This window comes from Scyliorhinus torazame, chromosome 5 (assembly GCF_047496885.1).
Source record: "Scyliorhinus torazame isolate Kashiwa2021f chromosome 5, sScyTor2.1, whole genome shotgun sequence".
Lineage (NCBI taxonomy): Eukaryota > Metazoa > Chordata > Chondrichthyes > Carcharhiniformes > Scyliorhinidae > Scyliorhinus > Scyliorhinus torazame.
Genome location: NC_092711.1, coordinates 296046877 through 296064223, shown reverse-complemented (window position 1 = coordinate 296064223; position 17347 = coordinate 296046877). Strand labels below are relative to the sequence as shown.

Sequence of the window (17347 nt, the reverse complement as noted above, 5' to 3'; positions counted from 1 at the left end):
GCCACAGCAGCATTGTTGCTCTTGCTAAGCTCGACTTCAAGAGACATATTATAGCAGATGCCCCAACACTCATCTGATGCAGCCTGCACAATCAAAATACATACCTTCTTTCAAAAAAGGATAATAATAATCTCTTCCTGAACCCAATCTTAGCCAATTAAGATTTCATTCTGAAGGCAGATTTATTTAGCAACACTAACAGCAGGAACACTGAAGGGAACAGCAAGAAGGTTAATGGGAGAGTCTACGATATTTTGTTTTGACAGTAACAAGAGTATCAGCAGATGCAGTGAGACAGATGGATTTAGCAGTAACATGGTTGACGGTAGTGTTGGTAGATGGGGAGGGGGACGGGGGGACGGGAGGTGGAGGGTGGTACACTAGAAGGTTGGCATGGGAGACAAAAAGCTGATGGACAATTAAATGTTGCAATGGAAAAGCACTGACGTGGGGCCACCAGGCAGCTTATCAGAAGAGCCGAGGAAGAAGCCTGCAGGAAAACATCTGCTTGTGACTTCATGAGATTCAATTTCCAATTTAAATGAAAGTCAAAATCGGACAGAATGGGAAATAAGCAGCCAATCTGATCCTGGGGTTTCCCATTGGGCAATTTCTCTTCCACTCCACCTATGCCTGCTGCTTGATTCTCACATTAATCTGGGTTTTGCCAGCCGTTGGCGCGCTCCAGTTGGACTGCGAGTGCCTTGGGTTAGTAAGGGGATGGGTTCGGCTTGGACCTGGTGACTCCCTCCCTATTCAAGGCTCACACAGAGGTAAATGGCACTTGAGATACCATCAGGTACTATACCCTGATGAACAGTCATGCTTTTCAGAAAGATGTGGAACAGTAACATGGATGAGGCAGGGGCTGAGTGTAGTGAAGGAAATACACCAGGGGGAGAGAGCTTGACGTGGATGCTGATATTTAAATTTGTTAATTTTGCTAACCATAACACTGACTTATAAATATTGGCCTGGAGATGTGCTGCTCTTTTTCAAAGCAGCGCTGTTGTACCTTTTATGTGTAGCTTAGAGGGCAGAGGAGACCTTAGTATAACGTCACATCCAAAAGATGTCACTTCCAACAATGCAGCATTCCCTCAGTACTGGACTGACTTGTCAGCCTAGATTTGCTGCTCAAAGGTGAGACTGTTACCACTGAGGCACAATAAACAATTTAGTAGCACCCATCCTGACTTAATCAATAACTGGTGTGACAATCACACCATAATAGGGTTAAATGGAACTACGCCTCTGCATTGACAGATGCTGCCATACACCAGCAATCCCAGTCAATGCTGACATTCTGTGCAGCTGCTTCAATGTCTATAGAAGTGGAAGTTGTTGTCAATGTTAATTCATACGTGACAAATTCCTCACTGTGCCTCTTTAATGGAGGGCTAACCTGTTTAAAATATCTAGGAATGCGATTGTTAATATAGCAGAAAGAGGAATTTGACTTAAGTGTTTGTATGATAATGTCATCAACAGTAAATTGCACTGTACAAACTTGTTTTATATGGATGCTAGCAATGAGAATAATTCAATTCTAGTCCCAAAGTTGATGCTACACCTTTTTAAACACAAGAGATGGCAGCAGTTGTGGACCATCTGGCCTGTCAACCCTGCTCGCCAACATTCAATATGATCATGGTGAACTTTGAGCTTCAACACAACTTTCTCACCCATTTCCCATATCCCTTAATTCCCTGAGAGACCAAAACTCTGCCTGTCGCAGCCTTAAAATATATTCAACAAGATTTGAAGGTTATTTGGCATACCTATCTTTATTACTAACTTTAAGTCGAACATTTATATTATGTCTAACTCAGTTATTATAATACTATAAGCTACTGTTTCCAAAATGCTTTTTTTTTGCATGCTTTTTAAAACTTTAGACTAAAATTAAAAAGTTAGTTAATCAGCTCTGTGCTTTTTAGAGACTAACCTTGTTTAATCCATTCCTGCTCAAAATTCCCTTTGGGGAAAAAAAAACAGTGGATGTCTTAAATCTTCCAGATGTGGAAGGGTTAACCTGTTTCTGTCATGATAACTGAAGCAAAAACGTTACTCTGATGCTTAAAACCTAGAGGATTTTTGCTTTTGACAAAGTTCTGTAACAGGTTTGTGAAGTTTCTAACCGGCCTTCTCGTTCTTTACTGTGCGATGTGATTGACCCATCTAACGATGAGCCTGGATCTTACTAAACTCTGACCCTTCCCAGGTCCTCAAGGTTAGATTCTTAACTCTGTAAGCACTTACTACTTGGCATGCTGTGGGCGTTTTGGGGGTGTTGGAATTAACCATGTAACCTTTGGGGAGTGCCATGATTTATGAACTAGAATCATTCAAATATTCACTTATTAAAGCAACAACTTGATGATAGAATCATTATTGTTGTAATACTGTCACACTTTATTTGCCAATCAAAAATACATAATTTCGATACATATGAAAGGACTCTGGCAAACTTGTCAGAACGAACATTTTGAAACAGTTGGACAAAGCATCCTCAGCTGGACATTCTCAATCACAATGATTTCTCTTCCATGGGTAATAGAGATGAGCATCAACAGATTCAGTATTGTCACTGCATCAGCCATGGAAAGGATGGGATAAGATAAAGTGCATTAGTTCAACAGGTTTTTTGGTTTTGCTTAATTTTCCCAATGGGAGAAGAACCAGGAGGGTTAATGAGGATAGGTTTGGCTTTCCTTTTGCAATCCTTTGAATGATTGCCCCATTTGCACATTTACTGATGACATATACACAAGTCTACCTCTATCTCTTTCAATCTGTATGTGCTTCTCAAAGGAGTTATCTATGTTTTGATCATTCTTTAACTAGTTTCACTTTGTGAAACGGATTGCTTTAATTCGGTTTAACTTCCCCTCGGAGGGTGTTTGTGGAGAAATGAGGCTGTACAAGGTGGAAAAGAGTAAATTGTAATTCACATTATTCAACAAATCCTATAAGTTCCATTGGTGAAACTTGTACCCATGATTTTATTAGTATCTGTGCAGATTCCTGATAAACATTACTCTGGATTGAAAAGCTTGCCAGGAGATAAGCGCTTTTGGCTCAGATTGTAATGATGTTCTTCACAAGTACACAGCTCATCCATATATCCTGTTCTGTTTAATTATTGAGTGCTTAAACCAAAAAAATATGTGTGGTTTATCTCAATAGTTCTGGAAGTTCTCTCAAAACATTTCCCCTTCATTTATCTTCCCTTTCTGCCGTCCCCTTCCCTGGCTCAAACTGAGGTATAGTTACATAGAACGATGTACTATGGTCCAAAAAGGGAGAAAAACGTACAGGGGAAAAATAGAGACAAGCAGGAGATAGGTGTGTGAGAAAGCACCAGGGGTTATGGTGGCGTGGGGGTGAAGGAAGAGAAAGAAAGAGCGTGATGGCCAAACGAGAGAGAAAAGGGGAGAGTAGAAAGAGAGATAAGGGGAAAATAAAAGAATCAGTCATTGGCAGAGTGGACAAATAGAGAGGTGGAGTGGGAAGAAGAGGAAGATGATGATAGAAAAATGGATATACACAGGATCTGCTCAGACGAGGAGGAGCGTAACAGACATCTACAGACGTTGAAAGATGCACTCGTACGAACGGGATATGGCACTCGACTCATCGATCGACAGTTCCAACGCGCCACAGCGAAAAACCGCACCGACCTCCTCAGAAGACAAACATGGGACACAACCGACAGAATACCCTTCGTCGTCCAGTACTTCCCCGGAGAGGAGAAACTACGTCATCTTCTTCACAGCCTTCAACACGTCATTGATGACGATGAACATCTTGCCAAGGTCATCCCCACACCCCCACTACTTGCCTTCAAATAACCGCGCAACCTCAAACGAACCTTTGTTTGCAGCAAACTACCCAGTCTTCAGAACAGTGACCACGACACCACACAACCCTGCCATGGCAATCTCTGCAAGACGTGCCAGATCATTGACATGGATACCACTATTACACGTGAGAACACCACCCACCAGGTACGCGGTACGTTCTCGTGCGACTCGGCCAACCTTGTCTACCTCATACGCTGCAGGAAAGGATGTCCCGAAGCGTGGTACATTGGCGAGACCATGCAGACGCTGCGACAACGAATGAACGGACATCGCGCAACAATCACCAGGCAGGAATGTTCCCTTCCAGTCGGAGAATACTTCAGCAGTCAAGGGCATTCAGCCTCTGATCTCCGGGTAAGCGTTCTCCAAGGCGGCCTTCAGGACGTTTGCAGACGACACAAAGGTTGGTGGAATTGCGGATAGCGATGAGGACTGTCTGAGGATACAGCAGGATTTAGATTGTCTGGAGACTTGGGCGGAGAGATGGCAGATGGAGTTTAACCTGGACAAATGTGAGGTAATGCATTTTGGAAGGGCTAATGCAGGTAGGGAATATACAGTGAATGGTAGAACCCTCAAGAGTATTGAAAGTCAAAGAGATCTAGGAGTACAGGTCCACAGATCACTGAAAGGGGCTACACAGGTGGAGAAGGTAGTCAAGAAGGCATACGGCATGCTTGCCTTCATTGGCCGGGGCATTGAGTATAAGAATTGGCAAGTCATGTTGCAGCTGTATAGAACCTTAGTTAGGCCACACTTGGAGTATAGTGTTCAATTCTGGTCGCCACACTACCAGAAGGATGTGGAGGCTTTAGAGAGGGTGCAGAAGAGATTTACCAGAATGTTGCCTGGTATGGAGGGCATAAGCTATGAGGAGCGATTGAATAAACTCGGTTTGTTCTCACTGGAACGAAGGAGGTTGAGGGGCGACCTGATAGAGGTATACAAAATTATGAGGGGCATAGACAGAGTGGATAGTCAGAGGCTTTTCCCCAGGGTAGAGGGGTCAATTACTAGGGGGCATAGGTTTAAGGTGAGAGGGGCAAAGTTTAGAGTAGATGTACGAGGCAAGTTTTTTACGCAGAGGGTAGTAGGTGCCTGGAACTCACTACCGGAGGAGGTAGTGGAGGCAGGGACGATAGGGACATTTAAGGGGCATCTTGACAAATATATGAATAGGATGGGAATAGAAGGATACGGACCCAGGAAGTGTAGAAGATTGTAGTTTAGTCGGGCAGTATGGTCGGCACGGGCTTGGAGGGCCGAAGGGCCTGTTCCTGTGCTGTACATTTCTTTGTTCTTTGACGCGAGACAACGCAGAATCGCCGAGCAGAAACTTATAGCCAAGTTCCGCACACATGAGTGCGGCCTCAACCGGGACCTGGGATTCATGTCACATTACATTCATCCCCCACCATCTGGCCTGCGAAATCCTACCAACTGTCCTGGCTTGATGTAATTCACACCTCTTTAACCTGGGGTTACCCCATCTCTGGATCTGTAAAGATTTAATCACCTGCTAATGCTCGCATTCCAAGCATTGTCTGGCATCTTTGAATTTGTCTATATATGTGTTTCTGGAACATACCTCTTCATTCACCTGAGGAAGGAGCAGCGCTCCGAAAGCTAGTGACATCGAAACAAACCTGTTGGACTTTAACCTGGTGTTGTAAGACTTCGTACTGTGCTCACCCCAGTCCAACGCCGGCATCTCCACATGATAGAAAAATGAGAATTGGGTACTCGCATGATCTGACTTTCTTTGTGCCCGAGGACTGACATTAATGCATAAATATATGCACAGCCCACTTGGGAGATCTCACCGCCAGCTTCCCTGGCTGGAGAGTCTAGAATACCAAAACTGACTGTGAACATTTCTATAGGTACATGAAGAGAAAAGGATTGGTGAAGACCCTTACAATCAGAAACATAGGAATTTCTAATGGGCAACAATGAAACGTCTGAACAACTGAATACATAGTTTGGTTATGGCTTCACAAAGGAGGACACAAATGACATACCAGAAATGTTGGGGAACACAGGATTTAGTGAGAGGGAGGAACTTGAAGAAGGAAAAACAGTCTTGACGTCGATAGTGGAGCAAGGTTTGGAGTCCGTTATCAAAACGTTTATAGCAGAGCACTTGGAAAACAATGACAGAATCGGACAGAGTCTGCATGGATTTACAACAGGGAAATCAGGCTGAGCAAATCCACTGGATCTTTGACGATGTAACTAGTAGAGTTGATGAGGGGGGCCATTGGATGTGGTTTATTTGGATGTTCAGAAGACTTTCGGCAAGGTCCTATATAAGACATTTGCGTGTAAAATTAAAGCGCATGGGATTGGGAGTAGTGTATTGAAATGGTAAGAAAATTGGTTGGCCGACAGGAGACAAAGGAATAAACGGGTATTTTTCCGAATGACAGGCAGTGACTAGTGGGGTACCACAGGGACCAGTGCTGGGACCCCAGCTATTCACATTATATATTAATGATTTAGATGAGGGAACTAAATGTATTATCTCTAAATTTGCAGATGACACGTAGCAGGGTGGAAAGGTGAGATATGAGGAGGATACAGAGATCCTTCAATGTGATTTGGGCAAGCTGAGTGAGTGGGCAAATGCATGGCAGATGCAGTATAATGTGGATAAATGTGAGGTTATTCACCTTGGTAGAAAAACAAGAAGCAGATTATTATCTGAATGGTTATAGGTTAAGAGAGGGGAATGAGTAATGAGAACTGGGTGTCCTCAAACACCAGTCATTGAAGGTAAGCATGCAGGTGCAGCAAGCCATAAAGAAGGCAAATGGTATGTTGGCCTTCATAGCGAGAGAATCCAGTAGCATGGATAGCTTGCTGCAATTATGCAGGGCCTTGGTGAAGCCACACCTGGAATATTGTGTGCCGTTTTGATTTCCTTTTCTGAGGAAGCATGATCTTGCTAATGAAGGACTACAGAAAATGTTTACCAGATAGAGTCCTGGGATGGTGGGACTGACGTATGAGGAGAGATTGATTCGATTGGGATTATATTCGCTGGAGTTCAGAAGGATATGGTGTGATCTCATAGAAATGTCTAAAATTCTAACAGGACGAGAGTAGATGCAGGAAGGATGTTCCGATGGTGGGGGTGTCCAGAACCAGCGGGCGCAGCCTGAGGATACGAGGTAAAGCTTTTAGGATGAGATGAAGAGACATTTATTCACCCAGAGAGTGGTAAACTTGTGGAATTCGCTACCACAGGAAGCAGTTGAGGCCAAAATATTGTTTATTTTCAAGAAGGAATTAGATATAGCTCTTGGGGCTAAAGAGATCAAGGGATATGGGGGGAAAGCGGGAACACGTTACTGAGTTCGATGATTAATCTTAATCATAATCATATTGAATGGCGGAGCAAGCTTGAGGGGCTGAATGGCATCCTGCTCCTCTTTTCTATGTCAATATATTTCTAAAACAGGGTCACCCTCAGAATAAGGATCAACCATTTAGGACAGAGATGATCATGAATCTCAGAATTTCTAACCTATCGAGCTGTGGATACTCATCATTGAGTATAATCAAGACAGATCAATACATCTTGGGGTACTTAAGGGGATTAACTGATATGGGGGATAATGCATGAAGGTCGGCGAGGTTGAAGTAGAAAATCAGCCAATATTTAACTGAATAGCGGAGCAGGCTCAAAATGCCAATTTCTCACATTTCTTATGTCAACCACTGGGCGGGCAGCGCAGCCCCCTTGCCCTCCGCCATTTTGACCTGTGGCGCACCACAAAAACTGCCCTTATCCAATTGCTCTCTTTTTCTTCTCTCACGCGACAACTGCCAGGCAGGAATGTTCCTTGCCAGTCGGGGAATACTTCAGCAGTCAAGGGCATTCAGCCTCTGATCTTCAGGTAAGTGTTCTCCCAGGCGGCCTTCAACGCAGAATAGCCGAGCAGAAACTGTTAGCCAAGTTCTGCGCGCATGAGTACAGCCTCAATCGGGACCTTGGATTCATGCCTCATTACATTCAATCCCGCCCCCCCCAGCCCCCACCCCGCCCAAACACCACCTTCTGGCCTGGGCTTGCGAAATCCTACCAACTGTCCTGGCTTGAGACAATTCACACCTCTTTAACCTGGGGTTACTCCTCTCTCCAGTCGCTCCGTCTGAACCTGTAGAGACTTACTTACCTGCAAAGGCTCGCATTCAAAGTATCATCTTGCATCATTGACTTTGTCTATATATGTTGTTGTGGAACCTACCTCTTCACTCACCTGATGCAGGAGCAGAGCTCCGAAAGATAGTGACTCAAATCAAATTTGTTGGACTTTAACCTGGTGTTGTAAGACTTCTTACTGTGCCCAACCCAGTCCAACGCCGGCATCTCCACATCTTGGGCGAGATTCTCCGACCCCCGCCGGGTCGGAGAATCGCCGGGGGCTGGCGTGAATCCCGCCCCCGCCGAATCTCCGGTGCCGGAGACTTCGGCAACCGGCGGGGGCGGGAATCGCGCCGCGCCAGTTGGCGGGCCCCCCCAACCTGCGCGATTCTCCGGCCCGGATGGGCCGAAGTCCCGCCGCTAAAATGCCTGTCCCGCCGGCGTAGATTAGACCACCTACCTTACCGGCGGGACAAGGCGGCGCGGGCGGGCTCCAGGGTCCTTGGGAGGGCGCGGGGCGATCTGGCCCCTGGGGGTGCCCCCACGGTGGTCTGGCCCGCGATCGGGGCCCACCGATCCGCGGGCGGGCCTGTGCCGTGGGGGCACTCTTTCCCTTCCGCCTCCGCCACGGTCTCCACCATGGCGGAGGCAGAAGAGACTCCCTCCACTGCGCATGCGCGGGAATGCCGTCAGTGGCCGCTGACGCTCCCGCGCATGCGCCGCCCGGAGATGTCATTTCCGCGCCAGCTGGCGGGGCACCAAAGGCCTTTTCCGCCAGCTGGCGGGGCGGAAATTTGTCCGGCGCCGACCTAGCCCCTTAAGGTTGGGGCTCGGCCCCCAAAGATACGGAGCATTCCGCACCTTTGGGGCGGCGCGATGCCCGTCTGATTTGCGCCGTTTTGGGCGCCAGTCGGCGGACATCGCGCCGTTTCCGGTGAATTTCGCCCCATCTCTTTTTCTCGTCTTGCGATCCATGCACCAGAATCATCTGAGGAGCATTACCTTCCCTGGGCCCTCACACACCTTTCACCCTCAAAATGACCTCCATACAGGTGGGGAAGGAGCCACCAAATGTGCGACCTCTCACTCCATGGCCGCCACCGGAAGTCTCAATGGATTTTGTTTTTGATGGGATGTATTCTGTAGCCAACGGCAATTATATTTTAACAAAATAACTAGTCAATTTGTGACCTGAGCTAAACTTAATTCATTACTTATGCGTATTAAAATCTAATGGAATTTTTTGGTTTAAAGGCCCACACGGCCCAATGGGTCAACGAGGTCCTCCAGGATTTGGGGGCATCAAAGGAGAAAAAGGCAATTCTGGTCTTCCAGGGTCACCAGGGTATCCTGGACCTAAAGGAGAAATTGGACCGTCAGGAATACCGGTGAGTGAAGAATTTAGGGTGTTTATCATATGTATGTTCATAATCAGGATAATTGTATCTTGTTTCTCTCGCTCCAGCCCTGGGTCCCAAATCCTGATGATTAATGATTGACAGCACTGTTGATCAGAGAATGAGCTATAGCATTAGAATGAAGCGTCTTGAGTAAGGACAAATTACCAAAGTGATGAAGAGTGGGAAGACAAACAAACAAAAGTACAAATTAACTGAACCCCCAAAAACTAAACTAAACCCGCTAACAGCTGACGGTGACTAGCTCCTTAAAAAAGGAAATAAATGTTTGCCATTTCCCTCTAATGATGTACTTAAAGCCTTCTCCAAATGGAAAAAAGACATGATCGGGCTGGGGTTGCCCACCATGGGCGTTCTGGGGGTGGGGGACCCTCCCATGTTGCGTTCGGGCTGGGGGGAGGTCAGGGATTTTATTTGTGGGCCTCGGAGATTGGGACGCCATTTTTAAATGGTGTCCCGATCTTTCGCTACAACGGGCAGTTCCAGCCAGCAAAGCTCCCCGTTGTAAAAAAGCGGGGCAATGTGTGGCCTCGGCCGTGCGTTCCCCGTTCTCGCCCCTTATTCAACACGGGTAGCGTTGAGCAGCCACATGTTTCTCAACACCAAGACTGCTGGGAAACATGCACTAAACGCACTCACTCAGGGACTTTGTTGCCTTTGGGGAAGATGGCGCCCTTCGAATTCTTTTAGCACTGGGGAGTTGGATTCAGAGATTGGGCTGCCATTTTGAAAGGGTTTCCCGATCTCTAGATGAGTTTGTGGATCCCCCACAACCCCACCCATGCATAGTGTCACCCTCCCACACACATGGACAATACTTCACAATCCCCCCCAATGAGGACACCCCGCTATGGCGTCCCTGGGGATCCCCCCTCTTCAGGCCCCCCAAGCCCTCTTACAGCACCTCCTCCCTTCTTGGACTCCCATCACCCACCCAACATCCCAAAGTACTCCTACTTACCTGCCATGCACTCTCCCCCCCACCTTATTTCATGGGCACGGCCCCCCCTTGCCCCCTGATCCTTGACAGTGCCGTCCTGGTACTTGGGCACCCTTGCACTACCACCCGAGTACACAGTCCCCCTGCTGGCTTGGCAGAGCCATCTGGGCACCTTGGAAGTGCCAGGGTGGCAGTGCCAGTGTGCCAGCTGGGCAGTGCTAAGGCACTCATGTTCTAGCGGGAGGGCTAGGAAGCCACCCTGCACTTACCTTGACCACCTAGGTTCTCTGGTGGCCAGGGAGACCCCCGGATGCCGTTCCGCCTGGTCCACGTTTGTGTGGACTAGCGCTGATCGGCGCCTGGCTGCAGCCTCACTGGGGAGGCCGGAGCAGCGAGGGAGGCTGGTGGATCCCGCACAGGTAGGTCATAAGTAGGTTTCTGACCTACTTCCCCGAGCGTCACTTGGCCCAGCTCATTCGGAGTGGGGTTCTGAACCCAATGTCTCGCGGGACTTCGGAGAATCCCAGGAGGCGCGGAGCCTGTTGGGAGGCGGGCTGCGAGTTTCTCCCGGCTTTCACCAACCATGATGCGCTCAAGCAAGAGCACAACGCGGCCAGAGAATCACACCGTATGTCTTGTGAGGGTCGCTTATATGGCTTTTATCGTGGCTCCATGGGCTTTCACGGTTTTGTTGGTCTTATCCTGAGCCACGTGGATGAGGGGCCCAAGCCTCCTCCATCGGTTTCCGGAGGTCCTCTGACACAACCCACCAGTGTTTATCAAATTATTTCGCCAAGGGACTCGAAAGCACCTCAGCTGTTAGTGGAGTAGTTGGAGCCCTCAAGGCTGCCTCTTCCATTTTATCTGCCGATGAGCTCTGAGAGGTCTCCGATTCCATGGATAAACCTCTACTGTCTGTCCTTTTCCTCTGACATTTCTGGACATTTCAGCCATATTGGATCCTTATTATGTGGGTTTTCAAAAGAAAATACTCCCTGAAATTAACAGAAAAGGGAAAAAAAGTGCAGTACTCTAGTGGGAGCGCGTCTTCCCCCTACGTGACGCCACCAGAAGTCCCCAAAGAGTGGGAATGTTAGAATGAAGAGCAGGCCAGGTGATCTATTGCTTCTCTTCAGGGTAGATGGGAAAAGTAAATCATTTCCTGCTCATGGGAGTGCAGCGTTTACATGTGGAAAACATAAAAATCTGATGTTGTACTTTGGTGCAACCGTGCATGAGGGGAACCACTTTCTGTCTATGGTGCTCACAAATTGACCTCCTAATCTACAGTCCTGTTGCCACCAAATTAAAGAAAAGGTTTTCACCACAGGAGGAGGGCCAATTATCGCAGGCCGATAATAAATGTGTTGTACTGTGAACAGACACCAATGAAATTAGGGAAGCACAGTGAATGAGCTTGAAGGTCTTTCCTACTGGAGAAATTGTTGAATGGTCTTTGCAAGCTTGCTTTTGGGCAAGAAACAAACATATCCCAACTGTACTCTGTACGGCTGTACATCAGTAAGTGTGGCATTTCTGTTAAATTAACTTTAATACAGAAGATTTAAATTAGTGAAAGGGGGATTCTGATCAGTGCAACCAACAGCTAAAGGAGATGGTAATTGATATGTGTTGTGCTATTTTCTCAAGTGTAAAATTTGTGCAAAGCATACCTATTTTACCATAAAATGGCCTGCATCCAATATTCCGACAATAGTCCTGTCAATAGCTTCATGGGTCCTCTTTATTTTAGACATCCAAACAGGCATCAGGCACCTTGCACATGTTGGTTAGCTTGATTTAAGACCCCGAACTGAAATAGGGCTGCTCTGAGCACAGCAGGTGCCAGTAATGTACTGATAACTCGAGTTAAATAAATGCAACTTCTGAATTTCATCAATGTAGACGTCGAGTCCAGAATTTTGTCAGCATAGCAGGGGCCCTAGCGTCAGATCTGAAAGCTGAGGCAAATCCCACCTCATCCATTTTATGCAAGGTTTGGCTGTCCGACCACTAATTACCCGTTAGAGAGCTCCCATTCTTTAAAAGGACGGGTGCCCACCCCGAAGAGCTTCTGGTCAACTGGAGGGCTAGCAGCTCAATAGAGTCAACGGGAGCAGTGGCCGGTGCTGAGACTGCGCTTTGCACAAAGGATAATTTGGGAGCAGAGTGCCTTTCAAATCAAGGAAGGGATCTGGGGCACTAGGTCCAGTTAAACAGGACTCAGTGAGAGGCGGGGGTAGTGGTGAGGGTGGGCCTGTTGCCATAACGGTAACCTTTGATACTGGGGGACGCCCCCCACCGTGGACCACAGAGAGCCCGATTAGGAGGCAGCCCACCCCGAGTCCACAGGGAGGGACCAGGGTTCAAACGCTTCACATGATAGAGAGCTTAGCCACTGCTAGTGAAATCCCGGTAGTGGCAGGAAGAGGCCCTTATTTGGCCGCTGCGGTGCCTCAGTTGGCCTCAGGGCAGAATGGCCGGTCTCCAGCTGCACCACAGCTGGTAAAATTCCACGACATAGGGAAGCCCATGGGCACTTCACGCACCCCCAACTTCCTAGCCCTACTCTATGAAGTTGCTAAAATCTAGCCTATGGTAACAGTCCTATGTTTTTTTATTTAAAATCGCTACTTATTGTCTTCCTTTCAGGGTAACCCAGGACAACCAGGCTTCAGTGGACTCAAAGGAGACCCAGGTTTACCAGGTCTTCCAGGAATTCCAGGTAAGACACCACAGTCTTTACTATGATTACACGGGGAAGAATATTTAGGCTGCTGTGGGGCTTCCAAGTCGCCAGAGGTGCCGAGGAATAGGGCAGCTGCCAAGAGGACTCCTCCCATCCCCGAACTGTGGTAGCCAGGCTACTGAAGGTGTTTCTTTTATTTTAAATCGAAAACTATCATTCCGTTGAAATGTAGGACCAACGGCAGCCCCATTTGCACACAGCAAGATCCCAGAATAAGTTAATCCACATAATCTGATTTAGTCCTGTAGATTGAAGGGTGAATATTGGCCAGGTTGCTGGGGGGAAATTTCCTGCTCTCCTTCTACGTAGTGCAGTGGGGTCTTTTACATCGACCTGTGACAGTAGACAGGGCTTTGGTATTATCCGAGGCCTACTTCCTCAGGACTGCACTGAAGTATCAACCTAGGTTATGTGTTCAAGTCTCACGACTGGGATTCAAGTCTTGTGACTCAGACAGATATGCTACCACTGAACTGCGGCTAACCTCTACTTTATCCTAAGTATTTTAATTAGTCCAGATCTGAAATGCAACATGAATAATAACAGGAAAATGTAACATGGGCCAAAATTTGGCAGGTGGAATTTAGCATGGAATAATGTGAGGTTTTGGTCAGAGGGATAAAAAGGGCAACGTATTATCCAAATGAAGAGAAACTTCAAAATTCTTCAGTGCAGAGCGATCTGGGTGTCCAGGTGCATGAATTGCAGAAAGTTAGTATGCAGGTAATAAGGAAGGCAAATGGAATTTTTGGTATTCTTTGCTAATGGAACAGGGAATAAAAGGATGCGCTATTGCAATTGTGTAGGGCATTGGCGAGACCGCATCTGGAGTACTGCGCACAGTTTTGGTTCCCACGTGCGGAAGGATGTAAATGCATTAGAGTCGGTTCAGAGAAGGTTCACTAGATTGATTACCGGGATGAAGGACCAGTCTTATGAAGAGAGTTTGAGCAGCTTCAGCCGTTACTCGCTCGAGTTTAGAAGAATGGGAGGAGATCGTATTGAGATACATATGAAGCTAAAGGGGATTGACAGGATAGCTGGTTCCCCGTGTTGGGCATTCTGAGACAAGAGGCCAAAGTTTTAGGCTCAGGGGAGGCAGATTTAAAACAGAAATAAGGAGAAATTTCTTCATTCAAAATGGTGGTGACTCTGTGGAATTCTCTACCCCAGAGTTCAGTGGATGTCGGAACACTTAAGGAGGACATAGATGGGTTTTTAATTAGTAGGATGATGAGGGGTTATGGGGAGTGGGCAGGAAGGTAGAGATAAATCTGAGATGTGATCAGCCATGATCGTATTGAATGGCGGAGCGGGCTCGAGGGGCTAAGTCGCCGACTCCTGCTCCTAGTTCTTATGTTCTATTCTTACTGAATGTTGAACAAGAGAAACGGGTTGTTCAAGAAGTGAAGGGTTCTTTGTGGTGAATGCTAAGTGTGCATTGAATACATATAAAGAATTATCAGGAAGAATTTTCAGTTGATTAGGAGTATACTCGTCCAGCAGGAGTGCGTCTGGGGAGGTTGGGTACATATTGCCTTTGCTTTTGTCGAAAATCAAGGCCAATGCACACCAGAGTTTCAAGTATGTGCTCGCACAGCAACCAGCTCATAAAATGGCAGCTAATTAGACAGGGCTGTCAGTTTTGTTTTATAAACCTGTGATACAGAATATTTTGGATGTTGCAAATCTGAAACATTAGCAGAAAATGCTGGACCCGCTCACAGGGATAGGCAGCATCTGCAAAGAGACAAACACAATTAATGGGCAGAATTTAATGCCCTCTCCCATGGAGAGTTGGGGGTGGGGGCATTTAACCAGGTGGGGCAGATGGTGAGTGGGGATGCTACTGCCAGTTGAGGCCCTTAGGTGGGCAAGTAATGCCCATTCAAAGACCTTATCCTACCACCACTGGTGTTCACCCAGAGGTGGGTAGGTGACTACAAGCCACAGGGTGTTTGAAATGCAAACCTTTTGCGATTGTTTGTGGGGTCCCCACAGTGGACAGGGGAAGGGGATCGCTCATTCAATGGCACTCAGTGCCTGATTGGGAGACTCTGCATCAGGTTGAGAGCCAGCCCCCTGCCCTTGCTGTCGGTCCACCCCCCGCCCCTGGCGACCTCCACCCACTATCATTCACCTATACCATGGATCCATGGGCGATTCTTACATCTTGTGTGGGTGTAATACTGGTAGCAGCCACCACCCGCTCCTTCCAGTGGTACTGACGATTAGTTGGCAGTTCTTGGCAGGCAGGATGTGATGGTCACTTAATTCTGTAAGGTCTTCTAAAAAGCAGGCGCAGCTGCTCTCTCGCTCGCTTTCCAACTGGCAGGCAAGACCCCCGTCACCTCCCAATGTTTCAGGTTAATGATCTATCTTCAGAAAGGATGGACCTGAGGCATTCACTTTGTTTCCTCACCCACAGTAGTTGCCTGATCTGCTGAGTGACATGTTCTGTCTTTATTTTATATTATGGCATGGATCTGGTTCTCAAAAAAAAAAAGGCATTGGTGTTTGACTAACAGACAGTCACCCAGGGCTGAGGCCCCTCCAGCTGGGACTCATTATCAAGCCTCTTGAATACTATCCCAGACCCGGACTAGGACTTCCTGTTAGTCTCGGGCTGGAACACTAGTGTTGTAGGCCGTAGGTGCAACTTTACTTTTGCGTAAAAATAAACTTTGCCTAACCTTTACCGTCGTATCTCCTGGAAGAGTACAGATATTGCTGGTTGGGAGAATACTTTTGTCTGCTCACAGAGTTATAAAGACATGTAGCAGTCAGTTTGAGCACTAACGTGATTGGTCCACTCCAGCAATTGGCTCTTTCAGTAACACCTGTTAATGCTGTGTTTTTATACACAATTTATGATTCATTAAATATTGACTTCATTAAAAGACTATTCATCCAACTTCCCAATTACTTTGCAGGCGGAAAAGGATCCCCCGGACCTTTTGGTCTTAAAGGTCTGCCAGGTGAATTAGGACCACCTGGTCTTCCAGGTATGTTTTAATTAGCTTGACTATATTCACATTGCGTTTTCTTGCATTCTGCTGAAAAAAGACATGCCTGCTACAGTTGAAACTGTTTTATTTTCGTCAATGTTTAAGAGAGATGGCAGGAAAAGAACCAGTGAACTCTGCACAGAAAAGTTGCCAAAAGGGGCCCGGTGGTGGTAGATCAGTATCTGTTACACAGCCAGTCAACTTTGCCTTCAATTCAACCTGAGCGCACAAACTGAAAGCTTTCAATGTGAGGAGGACCAGGAGGATTCTGTAACCCGCCAGGACTTTGCTCCTCCAGGTTACCAGCCAGGCAGCATGGTCAGGGTAGATAGGATAGATTATTTGTTTACCCTCGCTGTGGGATCAGGGCGGCACAATGGTTGGCACCCGTCTCTCGCAGGGCCAGGGTTCCGGATTCAATTTCAGCCTTGGGTGACTGTGTGCAATTTGCACTTTCTCCCCGTGTCTGCGTGGGTTTCCTCCGGGGGCTCCGGTTTCCTCCCACAGTCCAAAGGTGTGCAGGTTAGGTGGATTGGCCATGATAAATTGCCCCATAGTGTTAAAAAAAAATACGTGTGGGTTAAGTTAAAGGGTTATTGGGATAGGGCGGGGATGTGAGCTTGGGTGGACTACACTTTCAGAGGGTCCGTGCAGACTCGATGGGCCGAATGGCCTTCTGTACTGTAGGGATTCTATGAATTACCAGGGGGGCATAAATTTAAGGTGATTGGTGGAATCAGGAGAGGGGGGCATGAGGAAAAAGCTTTTTCACCCAGAGGGTGGTGGGCATCCGGAATTCACTGCCTAAGTTGGTGGTTGAGGATGAAATGTTCAATTCATTTAAAAGGCACCTGGATCGGCATCTGAATTGCTGCAACCTGCAAGGGTACAGGATCAGGTGCTCGAAGAAGGGGATTAAAATGAGCAGATAGTTTCTTTATCTCTTTTTTTTGGCTCGCTCAGACACGATGGGCTGAATGGCCTTTTTCTGTGCTGCAACCTTTCTATGCTCCTATGATCCCCAACCGTCTCTTTTAAGGGCAAGTGTTTGGGGAGAGACCCAAAAGGCAGCTTGTTGAAATGAAATGAAATGAAAACTGCTTATTGTCACAGGTAGGCTTCAAATGAAGTTACTGTGAAAAGCCCCGAGTCGCCACATTCCGGCGCCTGTTCGGGGAGGCTGGTACGGGAATTGAACCGTGCTGCTGGCCTGCCT

The 17347-nt window shown here is 47.2% G+C and overlaps 1 protein-coding gene across 1 annotated transcript in view; it reads left to right on the top strand.

Annotated features, from left to right (window-relative positions):
• col4a5 (collagen, type IV, alpha 5 (Alport syndrome)) overlaps positions 1–17347 on the top strand; it is a 314324-nt gene that overhangs the window by 269760 nt on the left and 27217 nt on the right. Inside the window, exons 43-45 of the mRNA XM_072505790.1 lie at positions 9271–9404; positions 13027–13099; positions 16057–16128. Coding sequence (XP_072361891.1) covers positions 9271–9404; positions 13027–13099; positions 16057–16128 — 279 coding nt within the window. The remainder of the gene's footprint in view (positions 1–9270; positions 9405–13026; positions 13100–16056; positions 16129–17347) is intronic.